Raw genomic sequence first — 12,908 nt, forward strand, 5'->3', positions numbered from 1 at the left:
GGCTCGGCGTTTGCGCCGCCGCTGTTGCTGCTGCTCCGCTGCTGGCTCCAGGGAGAGGAGAGGAGGCGTTGGGGCTTTTATAGCCCTGGCCCTGCTTGGCCTTGCCTGGCTCGGCGTTTGCGCCGCTGCTGTTGCTGCTGCTCCGCTGCTGGCCCCAGCAGCAAAACATAAAAGTAAGAGGGCCTTTTGTAGCCCCAAATATCCACAAGTGTCTTGGGAGTCTCCTCTGGAGCAGGTCTGCTACTGGTGTTGCTCGTCCTCCTCTGCGGTAGGTGTTGAGGCAAGAAAGGGACAAGCACTCACAGGTCTTCAAGCAGCCCAGTCCCACAAGGGAAAAGAAAAAAAAAAAAAGAGGCAGGCTTGCTTATATCCTCCCTGAGGCAGGTGGTGAAACAAGGGAGGAACAAACACTCACAGGTCTTCAAGCAGCCCTAGTCCAACAGAGAAGCAAAAGGCAGGCTTGCTTATATCCTCCCTGAGGCAGGTGGTGAAACAAGGGAGGAACAAACACTCACAGGTCTTCAAGCAGCCCTAGTCCAACAGAGAAGCAAAAGGCAGGCTTGCTTATATCCTCCCTGAGGCAGGTGGTGAAACAAGGGAGGAACAAACACTCACAGGTCTTCAAGCAGCCCTAGTCCAACCTCTGCATTTAAAATAATATTTCTGGAAGTTTGGGACACCATAAGTCCTGAACTGTGAATAATCTTTTAAAAAAACTGAGCAGTTTTCAAAGACTTTCTCACAGTGAGAAAAAGATTGCTAGAATTACTTACAACTTTATGTCTGAGCCACAGATATGAGGTGGTAAAGTCAGGGACAGCCTCAGGAAAACTGATAGTTATTCAGTTTTAATGCAAGAGAAGGTACTTATGGAATTTTCTACCACATATGCCAAAGTAACTTGTCTGGCGTGAGTATTAAGTACCCTGAATGACCAGGTGGGAGAGATACCGTTATCTGCTTTCTGAAAGGCAGCAAAATGTATTAAACTTCTCGGGGGGGGGAATGTCTGAACAGGGAAGACTCTGCTAATAGTAAATGTAAGAGACTTCTCTTTGCTAAAGAACATTTGCTAGTTCCCTCTCTGCAGTTCCACAGAGTACACAAATAGTCATATTTTTATCAGCTCTTATACTTGGCTCCTTGGGTAACCACTCAGTTTTTCCTGTATGGAAAAATGTTGGCTCCAGTCCCACCTATTGCTGAGCTATACTTGTTAGTGTTCAAATTAGCAATGCTACTGGAAGTTAGTAAAGGGTGATATTTTGTATATAATACATAGTCACAGACCCCTATACACATACATTTACACACATACAATTAGTAATCAGGGAAATGGGAAAGGTTAACTGAACGATTCATGTATAATAGTCTAATTTATATGTCATCTGTCATATACGTTTTCCAGACACCAAGTCAGCCCATTTGTTCAAATTAAAACACATATTATCTTAAATAATACAAAACTGCCAAATAAGAATTGCAGTTCAACAGCTATTGCTGTAATCTCTCTCCAGAACACTGTTAGATTTCATTTCCTCAAAACTACTTCAGTATAGATAAGTAGGGCTGTGTTCTCATCTGGAAACAGCTGTCTGTGTTGCTATGCCTACCCAAAGCAAAAAAAATATCACCAAACTGATAGCAAACACATACAAGTTTTACAGAAGAAGAACACTGTAAAGCTAGTCAAAACAAAGCATGAGACATGAGGCCAAGACAGAGTATTGCACTGATACTTAAGTGTAGCTCCAATTGCCAAAAACACTGCCCAAGACAGTTTTGTATATTAAACAGCAAGCTAAAATGTACTTCACTATATATCTTTTATTGGCCATATTTAGCTGTTTTTTAAGCATAAAACAAAACAAATGCCTACATTTTATGTGCCTTTCATCCTTGTTCTTATTTTTAAATAAAGCATGCATTGCCCTTCACCAAGAGTTGCATATCTAGATCCAAGTAGGGACTTCCTTAAACTGGTGTCAAATACAATGCACTACATCTCTAAAGACCTTGCTCCCAATGTTTTAAAGAGCTTTTCAGTAGATTTACCTCTCTTCATTGCTATCTCTGTTTTATTAATAAAGACTCCAAACAGAACCAACCATACACTGGAAACCCTATATTGGAACCACACTATGGAAACATTACCATATCAATTATGATGCCTATAACAGTTCCTTGTCCTAGTTGAGAAGTAAGTGTCACTGTCACTATCTTCCCAATAATATGAAGTTTGACTGCATATCCCTTCCATTTATAGGGCTATAACAAAGATGAACATTGCACTTTGAATTCCTCTCTCTCAGGCAGCTCTTGTCAAAGACACAGAATCACTGTCAGAGGAAAACAATACCAAATCCCATTCTATACAGTCTTCCTGAAATTTACTCCAGATACAATAAAAGAGTTTTACACTCTCTGACAATAATTAAAAATTGAAGGGATTAACATGTACTGGATGCATTTGAAATTTACTGTCTTCATCATCAATACATTTTATACAAACCAAACTCACAGTCTTCCTCTTGTTTTGGGATTTTGTTTTGTTTTTGGCAAGGAGGTAAAATCTGCCTACCTCTTTCACACTGAGGTCCAGTAAAGCCATAAGTGCAGGCACATCTGTTTGGGGCAACACATCTTCCTCCATTCAGGCACCCACTTTCACACACAGCTGCAATTGAAAGAGCAAAAGAGTTAGCCAGGTGACAGTCATTCATTTGTCACTTCAGCTTCAGGAGTGAGGCCATGCTCCCTTACAAAATACATTCATTGAACATGAAAAACTAATGGATCAGAGCCAAGACTAGGCTATCCCTTCTGAACATATTTGTTTTGTATTGGAAGAAAAGGGATAGGAGGATATTTAGCAGCTTTCATCTGCAGGATTTACGACACAGAAGTAGTTTTATCAAGTAGTTTAGCTGATTATAAAAACTGTCCCTGGCAGTATCCTTAGGTGTATTTGGGCATAACAGTCACGTTGTACTAAGGAAGGCTCCAATTAACAGATACCTATTTCTCCTTTCCTGGTGCACACAATCACAGGAAGCTGCTTCACATCAGGTCAGAGTATTTATTCATCTAACACAGTTTCAATACCATCTGCTTGGACTGGCAGTAGCTCTCTGGAGTTCAGATGCTGAAAGATCAAGAGACTTTCAAATCACCTGATTCTATTCTAATCCTATTCAGTAGATGCCAGATGCCAGGAGTTGAAGATGGAACAATCTGCACATAAAGCCTGTGCAGACAATTAATTTCTTGAAGAATGAATAAAATTACAAAATGAAATCCATAACTAAGCTGTGATATGATAATATTCTGGGTTCAGGAACATCATCCTACCATTTGCTCTGTTATGGAAAACTTCAGTATGTCATTAAATTAGTGCACATACAGCATACAAGACATTGCTAATCTTGATGGGCATTAAGTAACAAATGTCTGTCTTCTAGCAGTACTTTTACTTATGTTCAAGAACTGGGAGCATTGTGTCACTGGGAAGGAAGGAAGTCACTTGCCTTAAAGAGCTATAGGACATAAAAATATCCTTATTAAAAGAGATAAAAACTTTCTATTCCTCATTTCCTGTCTCCCTGCTCTTTCTAAGAAACCTCACACAAAACTGCACACAACTAGAATTACAGGATTCTTTCTAAGAATATGATTTGCAGTTAAGCACATTTGTACAAACCCACATTACTTGGCACAAATACTTGTTGGAATATAGATGGTTCAGGTCTCTTGACAGACTTACTCATTCTGACAGACAAGCAAGCCTTGCCAAGCACTCTGAACTACTTATCAAATACACTTATAAATGCAATCACATATTTCAGAGGAGACTAACATCAAACTCTAATATGGCTTTACTTGAAAATCCATGGAAAAAGAACGGAAAAGGTTTTGTATGTGCCCTAATGCTATGATCATTCAAAAATCAGAGTCAGATACAGTCCTTCACCTTCTGCATACAGAGAACAGATTGTAGAAGAGCTCTTAATGTAATACCTAGAGCTTGAACAGACAGGTCAAAATAAACCTGCTTTGGGTGACTTTGGAGGTATGCTGTTTAAATGCTGCATGCGTCCTAAGAGGCTGGAAGCTGCATCAAAGCCATGCTCCAGTTCTAAGGACTGAAGCACAGCTTTGGCGCAGCTTCTGACCTCTTAAGAGGTGTGTGTCATTTAAACAGCATACCTCCAAAGTGACCTGAAGCAGCTTTATTTTGGCCTGTCTGTCTGGACCCATAGTAATCCTTTCCACCTGAATTCTGGCCTTGCACCAGGAATCCACAAAGCAAGATCAAATCATCCTTAGAGCCCAGAAATTCATTTACTTGCAGCCAGTGTCTCTTGCTTTCCAGACCCTACATGGCACAACAACTGACGTTAAGTGTATGTTACATGAAATGTATGAAGACCTCATCTAACCCTGAATGGCTACACTCACTATAGTATGCCCTGCCAAAAAGCTGCAAACTTAGCATGAGGCTAGCATGGTTTCTGATGTGAGCCTTACAACACATTCTTCAAGGATCCCACCGAAGTTTGTTCTCCATATGCAATGTGGCAGGATAGTATCCACAACTAACAAGTTCTAAGTCATCAGGTCCCTTTCAAAGTCTTTGAGAATTTTAAGAAAACAAGAACAGCAACATCAAGCAATATCCAATTATTATGAATTTGTGTGATGCTAATTTTAATTGTTCTAGTCAGAAAGAATTCTCCTGGCATCCACTGCAAAGTCACGTGCTAGCTTGAAAAATTCCACTGCAGTCAACCAGCAGCCTAGAATTTGTTGAGTACAACAGATGTGTTCATTTTCAAAGAATAGCCATGTTAGTCTGTTGTAGCATCAAAAGGAGAAAGGAGAAGGAAAAGGGAATCTAGCAACACCTTTCAGGCCAATTTAAATTTTAGTATGAGCTTTCTTGGATATCAATCCACTATCTCAGATGCACTGATAAGGTGATATTAAAGCCACAGGTTTTGAAGCATAAACTGTTTGGGGAGTTTTTGTGCATAATTAAACAGTTGTGAGAGATGTGTTAGTCTCCCTGTTGCTGAATTTTAATTAATTTTAACTATTATTTAACTAATGCCAAATGTTGACAGGCAAGAATTTTCAGATCAAAACTAGCCTGCTTCAAATTTCACAACAGCAGTGGCAACAAAAAGACACCTCATCCTAGGGGCCATCTTGGTTTACTTATCCCTTCCCAAATTAATTAGCAAACACTCTATACAATAACATAATACTTCTGGGAAGGAAAGGTTGACTAAAATCAGCAATCCCTAGGGAAAAAACTCTTCTTGTTGCCATTGATACGATGCATTTCAACCACATTTACCTCCCCACAAAAAAGTATCCAAAGCCCTCACTTCTTACTTATAACTTTAAACAACTGGGCATTAAAATGGTGCAAACCAATTCCGCTGAGCCCTAACTGAATACAGTATTATATTACATTTACTTACGCTGTCCACAGTGTGTCCCGGTGTATCCCTTCTGGCAGAGGCAATGGTCATCACTACAGGTACCGCCATTCATACATCTGATGTTGCAGTGTTGCACTTGAAAAGAAAGACAAGACATTGCTCAACTATATAATCTAGAGCAGCGGTCCTCAACTTTTCATTACTGATCAAAGAGCCTGGATCCCATTCTGACAGAAACAAAGATCCTACTTTTCCCCTCCAGAGGAAAGGTAGTTTGTTGTTATAGTACAGTATTATCATTTACGGTAAGCTATAAAGGCAAAAAGAATTGCAATAGAATTGCTGGGAATAAACAGAAACAAATTAATAAGTTCCATTTTTAGTGGGAAACTAATACTGTAGAGCATTTTCATTGCTATAAAACTACAGAAAGCAAAATATATAAATAAAAATACAGTAATATTATCTATTGCTCAGTGTTAAACACCTGTGTCATACCTAGACTATTTCTGCGTCTCACCGGTCATACCTTTACCACTAATTCAGAACCACTGAGCTATGAAACATTAACTACAGATTCTATCAAATGGACATGCAAAATGTTTCATTATATTGCATATGAGTTGTTTCATGATCAGACATGTGCTGGGACATAATGCTTTGTTTTAGATTGCAGATGTGGAAATTAGGCTAAACCATCTTCTTTTAGAGCAAATTCTGAGTCATAACATTATCTACCTCATTTAATTCAATGCCACTAACTAGTAGCCAATATGTGGAATTTAACAGGCTGGCAAAACTTAAAAGCCTGCATGTCAGAATGCCAATAATAAGGATGAAGTGGTAAAGAACACTTAAACCCTGGGTTCTTCACTACTGTGGGGGGAAAGTCTAGCATTTTGGTTCTTTGCTTGCTGTAGGTGAACAGATGCCAACAAGAGCAGACTCTAAATATGTAGCCAGGAAACAGATTCCATCTCAGCAGGAACCCATGTAAAGCTCCTCCCAAAATAAGATTACCATCAGGTTAGTGTATTGCTGTACTTTCAAAGAGACCTAGTATGGTTGCTGATGTCCTCAAAATGACAGAGTAATTAATGTTCCCACAAGAAACTGCTGTATTTTCTGGACAGGTATAGGGCCTAAATAACCCAAAGGCACCACATCTGTAAGCCTCCAAACATTGTTTAATCCAGCTATAGCTCTGATGTAGCATTAGGCTCCAGCATGAGCAGCTGTGGCTGCAATGGCACACGTAGCATTGGAACAGGTAGCGTGAATAACACGTGGATCCAGCAGCATGGAAAACCTTGGAGATAGAGGAGCTGCTGGAAGAGCATCATTACACACACACCCTGCACGCGCACGCACACGCACACACACTGCATTTCTGGTGAAAATTGAAAGCCAAAAGATGAATTGTGCCAGATCAAACAAGACTGGGATTTCCCCTTTCATCTCTTGTGTATTCCTAAATACCCCTTACTGCCCTCTCATTCCTGGGGACTCCAGATCTTGTCTACCTGTTGCTAAGTCCATGAAGCATTATTGATCAAAACCAACCATCTCATCTCCCAAATAGCAAAACGAACTTGCCACTTTGGAAACCTTCTCAGGCTCTGTTGAGAGGCAATCCAACTTTTGGTTTCCCAGGGAACCTCAATGGATTGAGGTTGGCTTTAAGGTATAAATAGCACCTCAAACCCTAGCCGTTTTGCTGCAGTCGGCTCACATGCTTGTCCAGTGACTGTTGCCCTCAGGGTTCAGGCTGATTCGCTAGTCTTTTGTCTGTTCCCATCTCCTCCAAAACCTGCATTCTCAAGCCACATGCTTTAAGCTGCTCCTGCTTTCTGTGGACCATCTCTTCAGGATCGATAGATGTACCCTCTTATGCAACCCTCAAACTACTATTTTTCAGTAGTTTTCTTAAGGGGGGAGGATTTACCATATGCGAAGAGTAACAGTATAATTCAATAATTAAATTAATCACAGCGTGAGATGTTAACATACCAAACAATAGCAGGTCCACCAACATTTTACAGATGAAAAACTAAACACATGAGGCTAAGCAATATCATGATGGAGGAACACACAAACTAGGGGAGGTTACAGCAGTTTGCTTTTCCATGAGCCTACTGGGACGCAGAAGGTTCTCCCTCTCCTTTTCTCTTAACTGTGTGCAAAGTACCTTTGCATTTTGAATTCAGTTTGCAGCAATTAAACTAAGCTAAGGAGAAAGGGGGAAATGGGGAGGAGGAGAGAGAAACTTGTACATTTTAACAGCATCTGAAAAAGTGGGACAACAGAGGATTATTCAGGATTGTCCCAGACAAATTGGGACAGCTGAAGAATATGTTATAATTAATTGAAATTTGGAAGCAAACGTTTTCATTTCCTCCTCATGGTTATGTCAAAGGATGTGTGGCAACAGGGTGGGCAGTGGCTTTAAAATGTATGGTCCTATTTAGCTTTACAAAACCTTAGAAAAACCAAAGGGATTAGAAATCATACTGGAGCATTTTCAGGAATATATTGCCAACAAAACTGCCAGAAGGATATATCACCGATTCATGGTAGATTACTCATACCACCATCATATTAAGGATCTGTCTTCACTATCTTTTGAAGTATGGACATGAGTGCATATTTTGAGCGTAATGCTGAAAACAACCTATCTCTGCCAATTAACATCACATCTAGACTGCCTCTTAACGGCTTCACCTCAACTAGATTGTGCACAACATATCTGTAAATCTACAAACTAATTAATTGGTGGAACCTATATACACCAAGATAAATCGAGCAGAACAAGGTGGGCAGTGGCTTTAAAATGTATGGTCCAACTTGGCTTTATAAAATCTTGGGAAAACAGAAGGGATTAGAAAACACATAGGAAATGAGATCATCAGTCAGGCGGGGTAGGAACTACAAACTGATTTCAATTAGAGTAAAGCATGCCAAAAGTTAACTTCCATTCCCACATTATTACCAAACCATTTAAATACACTAAGATTTAAAAAAGTTTAACAGTAGCTTAAATATAGGATTTTTAACATTACTTTCTCAAACTAGAGGCTAAGAAGGTCTCTTTTATCTTTGTTTTATGAACAATATTAGAATGGATTCCCCACCCCCATCCCATTTGTCTTAATTATATTCAAAAAGCTTGTTCCAAACTAAATTATTTCTTCGTTATCTGACAGACTATCATTTTCAGGGGAATTGTGTTAAGGCTTGGGTGGGGTTGCATGTATGCAACACATGTTGAGGCATTTACGCAGAGGGGGATGGCAGAAAAGAAGATGGAATAGAGAATAGTGAACATTTTCAAAACTGGCATGGAACATAAAACAGAGCAATCTGTCCATCCGATTACAAAAAAATCTACCTTCATTGGCAGATTTTAAAGCTCCCACATTTCTTGGTGAAATGAATTTGGGAAAGAAACATACGTCTTTATTTGTGTATAGTGGTCATGATCAAGATCTGGTATCTTACCTGCTGCCTTGAAAATTAATCTCACTCTATAACCTTGTAGTTAATAGCAATCCTAGGAATAGATTCCATGGGAAGTGTTCTTTATGAATGCTTTCCACATGGAATCTAATGTTCTTCCTTACTCCATCAGACCTCTTCAGGGATTCATTGATAAAAAAAGATTATGTATTTATTTATTATATGGAGTGTTTATATCCTGCTCTTCAGACTCAAAGGCTCTGAGTGTGGTTTACAAACTGTTAATTTTACAGTTCCCTGTCCTCAGGTTTACAATCTGAATAAAACAGGACATACAAGGAAAAGAAAATGGCAGTAGGGAAGGGGAGTAGGTCCAGCAGATACTGATGGTTCTTCTTTCCCTTCAAAGCCAGGGAAAAGTACAAACCCCAGAATTACATAGCATTGAGTCATGGCAGTTAAAGTGGTGTCAAACTGCTTCATTTCTGCAGTGTGGAAGCAGCCATGGTTTAGGAAAAACAAAGACATACTGCAACATACATCAACATTTCCCAGAAAGAAACAGTGCCTTGAAGAGACTCATGGGAAGTATGTTTCCTAGCAACCACAAAGAGCTTGTTTATGACAAAATTGTGTCACAGCTTACCAGCCAGCCCTATTTTCATCAGACTGGACAAAACCTCTTAAGATCTAGGCCCCCGTGAACCTGGTCTTGCAACAATTGGATTCTGCTGCCATTATGTTCTTTTCTACCTCCTCTGGCCAATGTTTCGAAACAAGGGATGTGTTTGTAATAATCCTATTTACCGTTTTAATGTGCATGGCTGTTTTTGGGTATATAATCTGGGTAACGAAACCCAGAAATACATCTCAGGGCGCGAACGAAAAGGTATGTAAAACTCCTTCTTGGTGCATCTGGAAAAACAGAACGTGGCTGCTGAATGTTATTCTCATATGGCTTATATACAGTATTACTTTGTAAGGCTCTATAGGTTGGTTGTTCCTTCTGAAGTGCCAAACTGCAATTGTAACATAAATGCATAAGACTGAATAAACACTAGAATGAAATGATTCTTATATATTCTTATATTGAGAGAGTATGCCTTCAAGTTGCCTGCCAACTTATGGTGATCCCATGAATTTCATAGGGTTTTCTTAGGTAAGATATATTCAGGGGTGGTTTTCTCAGTTCCTTCCTCTGAAATATAGCCAACAGTATCTGTTATTGGTTGGCAGCCCTCCATCCAAGTACTGATCAGGGCTGACCCTGTTTAGCTTCCAAGATCAGAAAGGCTGTGGAGCATTTAGAATATATGGACCCTACACTATGAGTAGTACTGTTTCAAAATACGAATGGGGCGCATGTGTTCACTTGTGGAAGAATAACACCCAGCAATCCTAAGAAGAATAGCCAAAGGTGAGGGATGATGGACCTCGCAGTCCAACAACACCTGAAAAGCCACACTTCCCATCCCTGCTTTAAAGGAAACTGTGAATACATATAAGCACATTCATGCTTCCAATCTAGTTTAACACACGTGTAATTTGAACTGCAATGTCAGTATTCAAATACTCAAAACGCAGTACAAGGAGCACATCAGAGATTTAATCTGGAAACACTTAACTTGAAAATATTATTATTATTATTATTATTATTATTATTATTATTATTATATGTTTTATTTTTGTATTCTAGAATGGTGTGAATTACTTTACCATGAATGTCGCCATTGGTGGCAACACTCCTGAAATGGAACCAGAAGGATCATCTATACACCCTTTGACCATGGCACAGATTGGTCCTTCATGAAAATCAATAAGCAAAGAAGGCCACTCAGTCAGCATTTGAACCAGGATCTGTTGGTGACTAGGAGAACATCGTTACGGGGTTGTTAATAATTAAACATCAAGTTCCAGCACCTTCCTTACGTTTCAGTCTTTCTCAGAGTAATGTTTTCTTTACCAGGATTGGCACTTGGGAGGCTGGTGAAGGAGGGCTGGAGAATTACTTCTGGTGTCAGGTTGCAGACGTGTGTCTACAGTAAACTATGCAATAAAGCTCAAGGTCAGAAAGAACAGAATTCTAATCTGGCCAATCCTACTGTAGCCGTGTGTACCTGCTTAGTGATATAATCCAGCAGGAAACCATACTGCAGCTGACACTATCCTTTCCATCACAGAACAAATCTCAACTTACAAAAAGCACATACTGAAATGCTGCACAGAATATCAGATATTCTCTCTTCACAGAGATGCACCCATATTCCTTAAAGCTCCAGGTAAAAGGTAATATACAATACACAATTCTGTTACAACAGCTAGCCCCAACATGCATGTAAGCCTGAAATTTGACACATGACAGAGGTATTTTATTTGAAAGTCTTATTTTGAAAGTAGCTACATAGTAAGGAGCTGCTTGAGTGACATCATGAGAGACTCAGAAGATTATGATGTCACTAGAAATCTCTTTTCCCAAGACAACAGCATTAGCTGTTCCAGATGGTTCCTGGAAGAAATGGTGACTACCATCTCCAAACTGGGACAGTCATAGCATTTCCAAGCTCATAGAGATGTGAATATTTCTGAAGATGTGATTCTAAAATGGAATTATTAAAGAGACTAAGCTGTGGGTGAGTTGGTTATAGACATACTGTTCATACTGGACAAGTGGCCAAAAACATCACCATAATTACCATAATTACTTGGGGCTAAAGGCACACAATTGCCAAGTCATCTGCTCCAAACATTCATGACAAATTCACACCAGGCTCCAAGATTATTCTGTCCCACATGCAGAGGACAGTGAAAGACTTATTCATCAAGGTTCAGAGGTTCCCATCGGTTGCTTCTCTTCTACTACTACAATTAGTTCTGTGCCTCGGACATTTCACATTAATTCCTATCTAAAAGGTATTTTTATAAATGAGATTCTCCCTTGGAAATTTTACTTCTTCTGACTAGTATCCCCTCAACAGCGTTCTAATCCAAAGAAGAGTACATGTTCAATGATTTGGGCTGGCTTTATAGAATATTGACAGCAGACTAATAATCTTTGCAATCCCTTGGCAAAGCCTGGGTATATGTTGCTATACATACATGTTAACCTCCTTTTATGTAATAAAGAATCATTTTAACATAGCAGGGGTACAGTGGATACAACATGAGATTCCCATTTGATGACTGTCATGACAATTGAAATAAGAAACACTTGAAAATATGGTAATACATAACATCCTTAGACACTTTCAAATCTGTGGTTTCTGTGCAGGATACAGTTAGGAATAATTTCAGCTTTCGTTGGAGAATTCACAAAACTGGTTGCCAATCCCAACCCGTTCCCCATAAGTACAGCCACTACACCAAAATAATTACAGTGAATCAACCTTATAAAGTAAAACATCCACAGACAACTTGTTTTTCCTGAATCTCATTTTTGTTGGCAGATGATGACTGCCAATTTGGACAGCTTTAAAATGGGATTAGACAGTTTCACAGAGAAGGCTATCAATGGCTACCAACCATGATGATGGTTTTATATTACCTCCATCATCAGAAGGAGCATGCTTCCTCAAACAATTAGTTACTGGGGTGACTAGGAGGGTGCTGTTGCACTCACAATCGCACTCACATTCTTGTTTAGGGCTTCCCATGGACACCTGTGGGCTGCTGTATAAACAGAAGGCTACACTAGATATTCTTTTGGTCTGATCCATCAATTTCTCCTTACGTTCTTATGCACATTAAAGGTTAGGAATAAACTTCAAATTGTAGCTGCCAGTGCAGTGCTCATGTTATTAAGATAGAAAAGGAATTTTGTTCCCTTTCTCCTGTAACTCAGAATCTTCTAATTAAATAGATTGGCAGCAGAGAGTATACAGAATTAATTAGTGACCTTTCCTCCCTTAGAGCAGCCATGAACTGGGCAGCACCTAACCAAATAAATATGTAAGTGCACCAAAAAAAAAAAAAAGAGTTTAAATGGTTTTTGTGGGTTTTTCAGGGCTA

At 39.4% G+C, this 12,908-nt stretch overlaps 1 protein-coding gene across 3 annotated transcripts in view; it reads right to left on the reverse strand.

Moving 5' to 3' along the window:
- Positions 1-12,908, reverse strand: part of FBN1 (fibrillin 1) — a 195,480-nt gene that overhangs the window by 152,322 nt on the left and 30,250 nt on the right. For all 3 annotated transcript variants that reach the window (XM_089538802.1, XM_089538804.1, XM_089538803.1), the window contains 2 exons: positions 5,487-5,582; positions 2,582-2,677 (listed from right to left, as the gene is read on the reverse strand). In XM_089538802.1, coding sequence (XP_089394928.1) covers positions 2,582-2,677; positions 5,487-5,582 — 192 coding nt within the window. The remainder of the gene's footprint in view (positions 1-2,581; positions 2,678-5,486; positions 5,583-12,908) is intronic.

This window comes from Sceloporus occidentalis, unplaced genomic scaffold (assembly GCF_023333645.1).
Source record: "Sceloporus occidentalis isolate IW3139 unplaced genomic scaffold, rSceOcc1.0.p SCAF_9, whole genome shotgun sequence".
Taxonomy (NCBI): domain Eukaryota; kingdom Metazoa; phylum Chordata; class Lepidosauria; order Squamata; family Phrynosomatidae; genus Sceloporus; species Sceloporus occidentalis.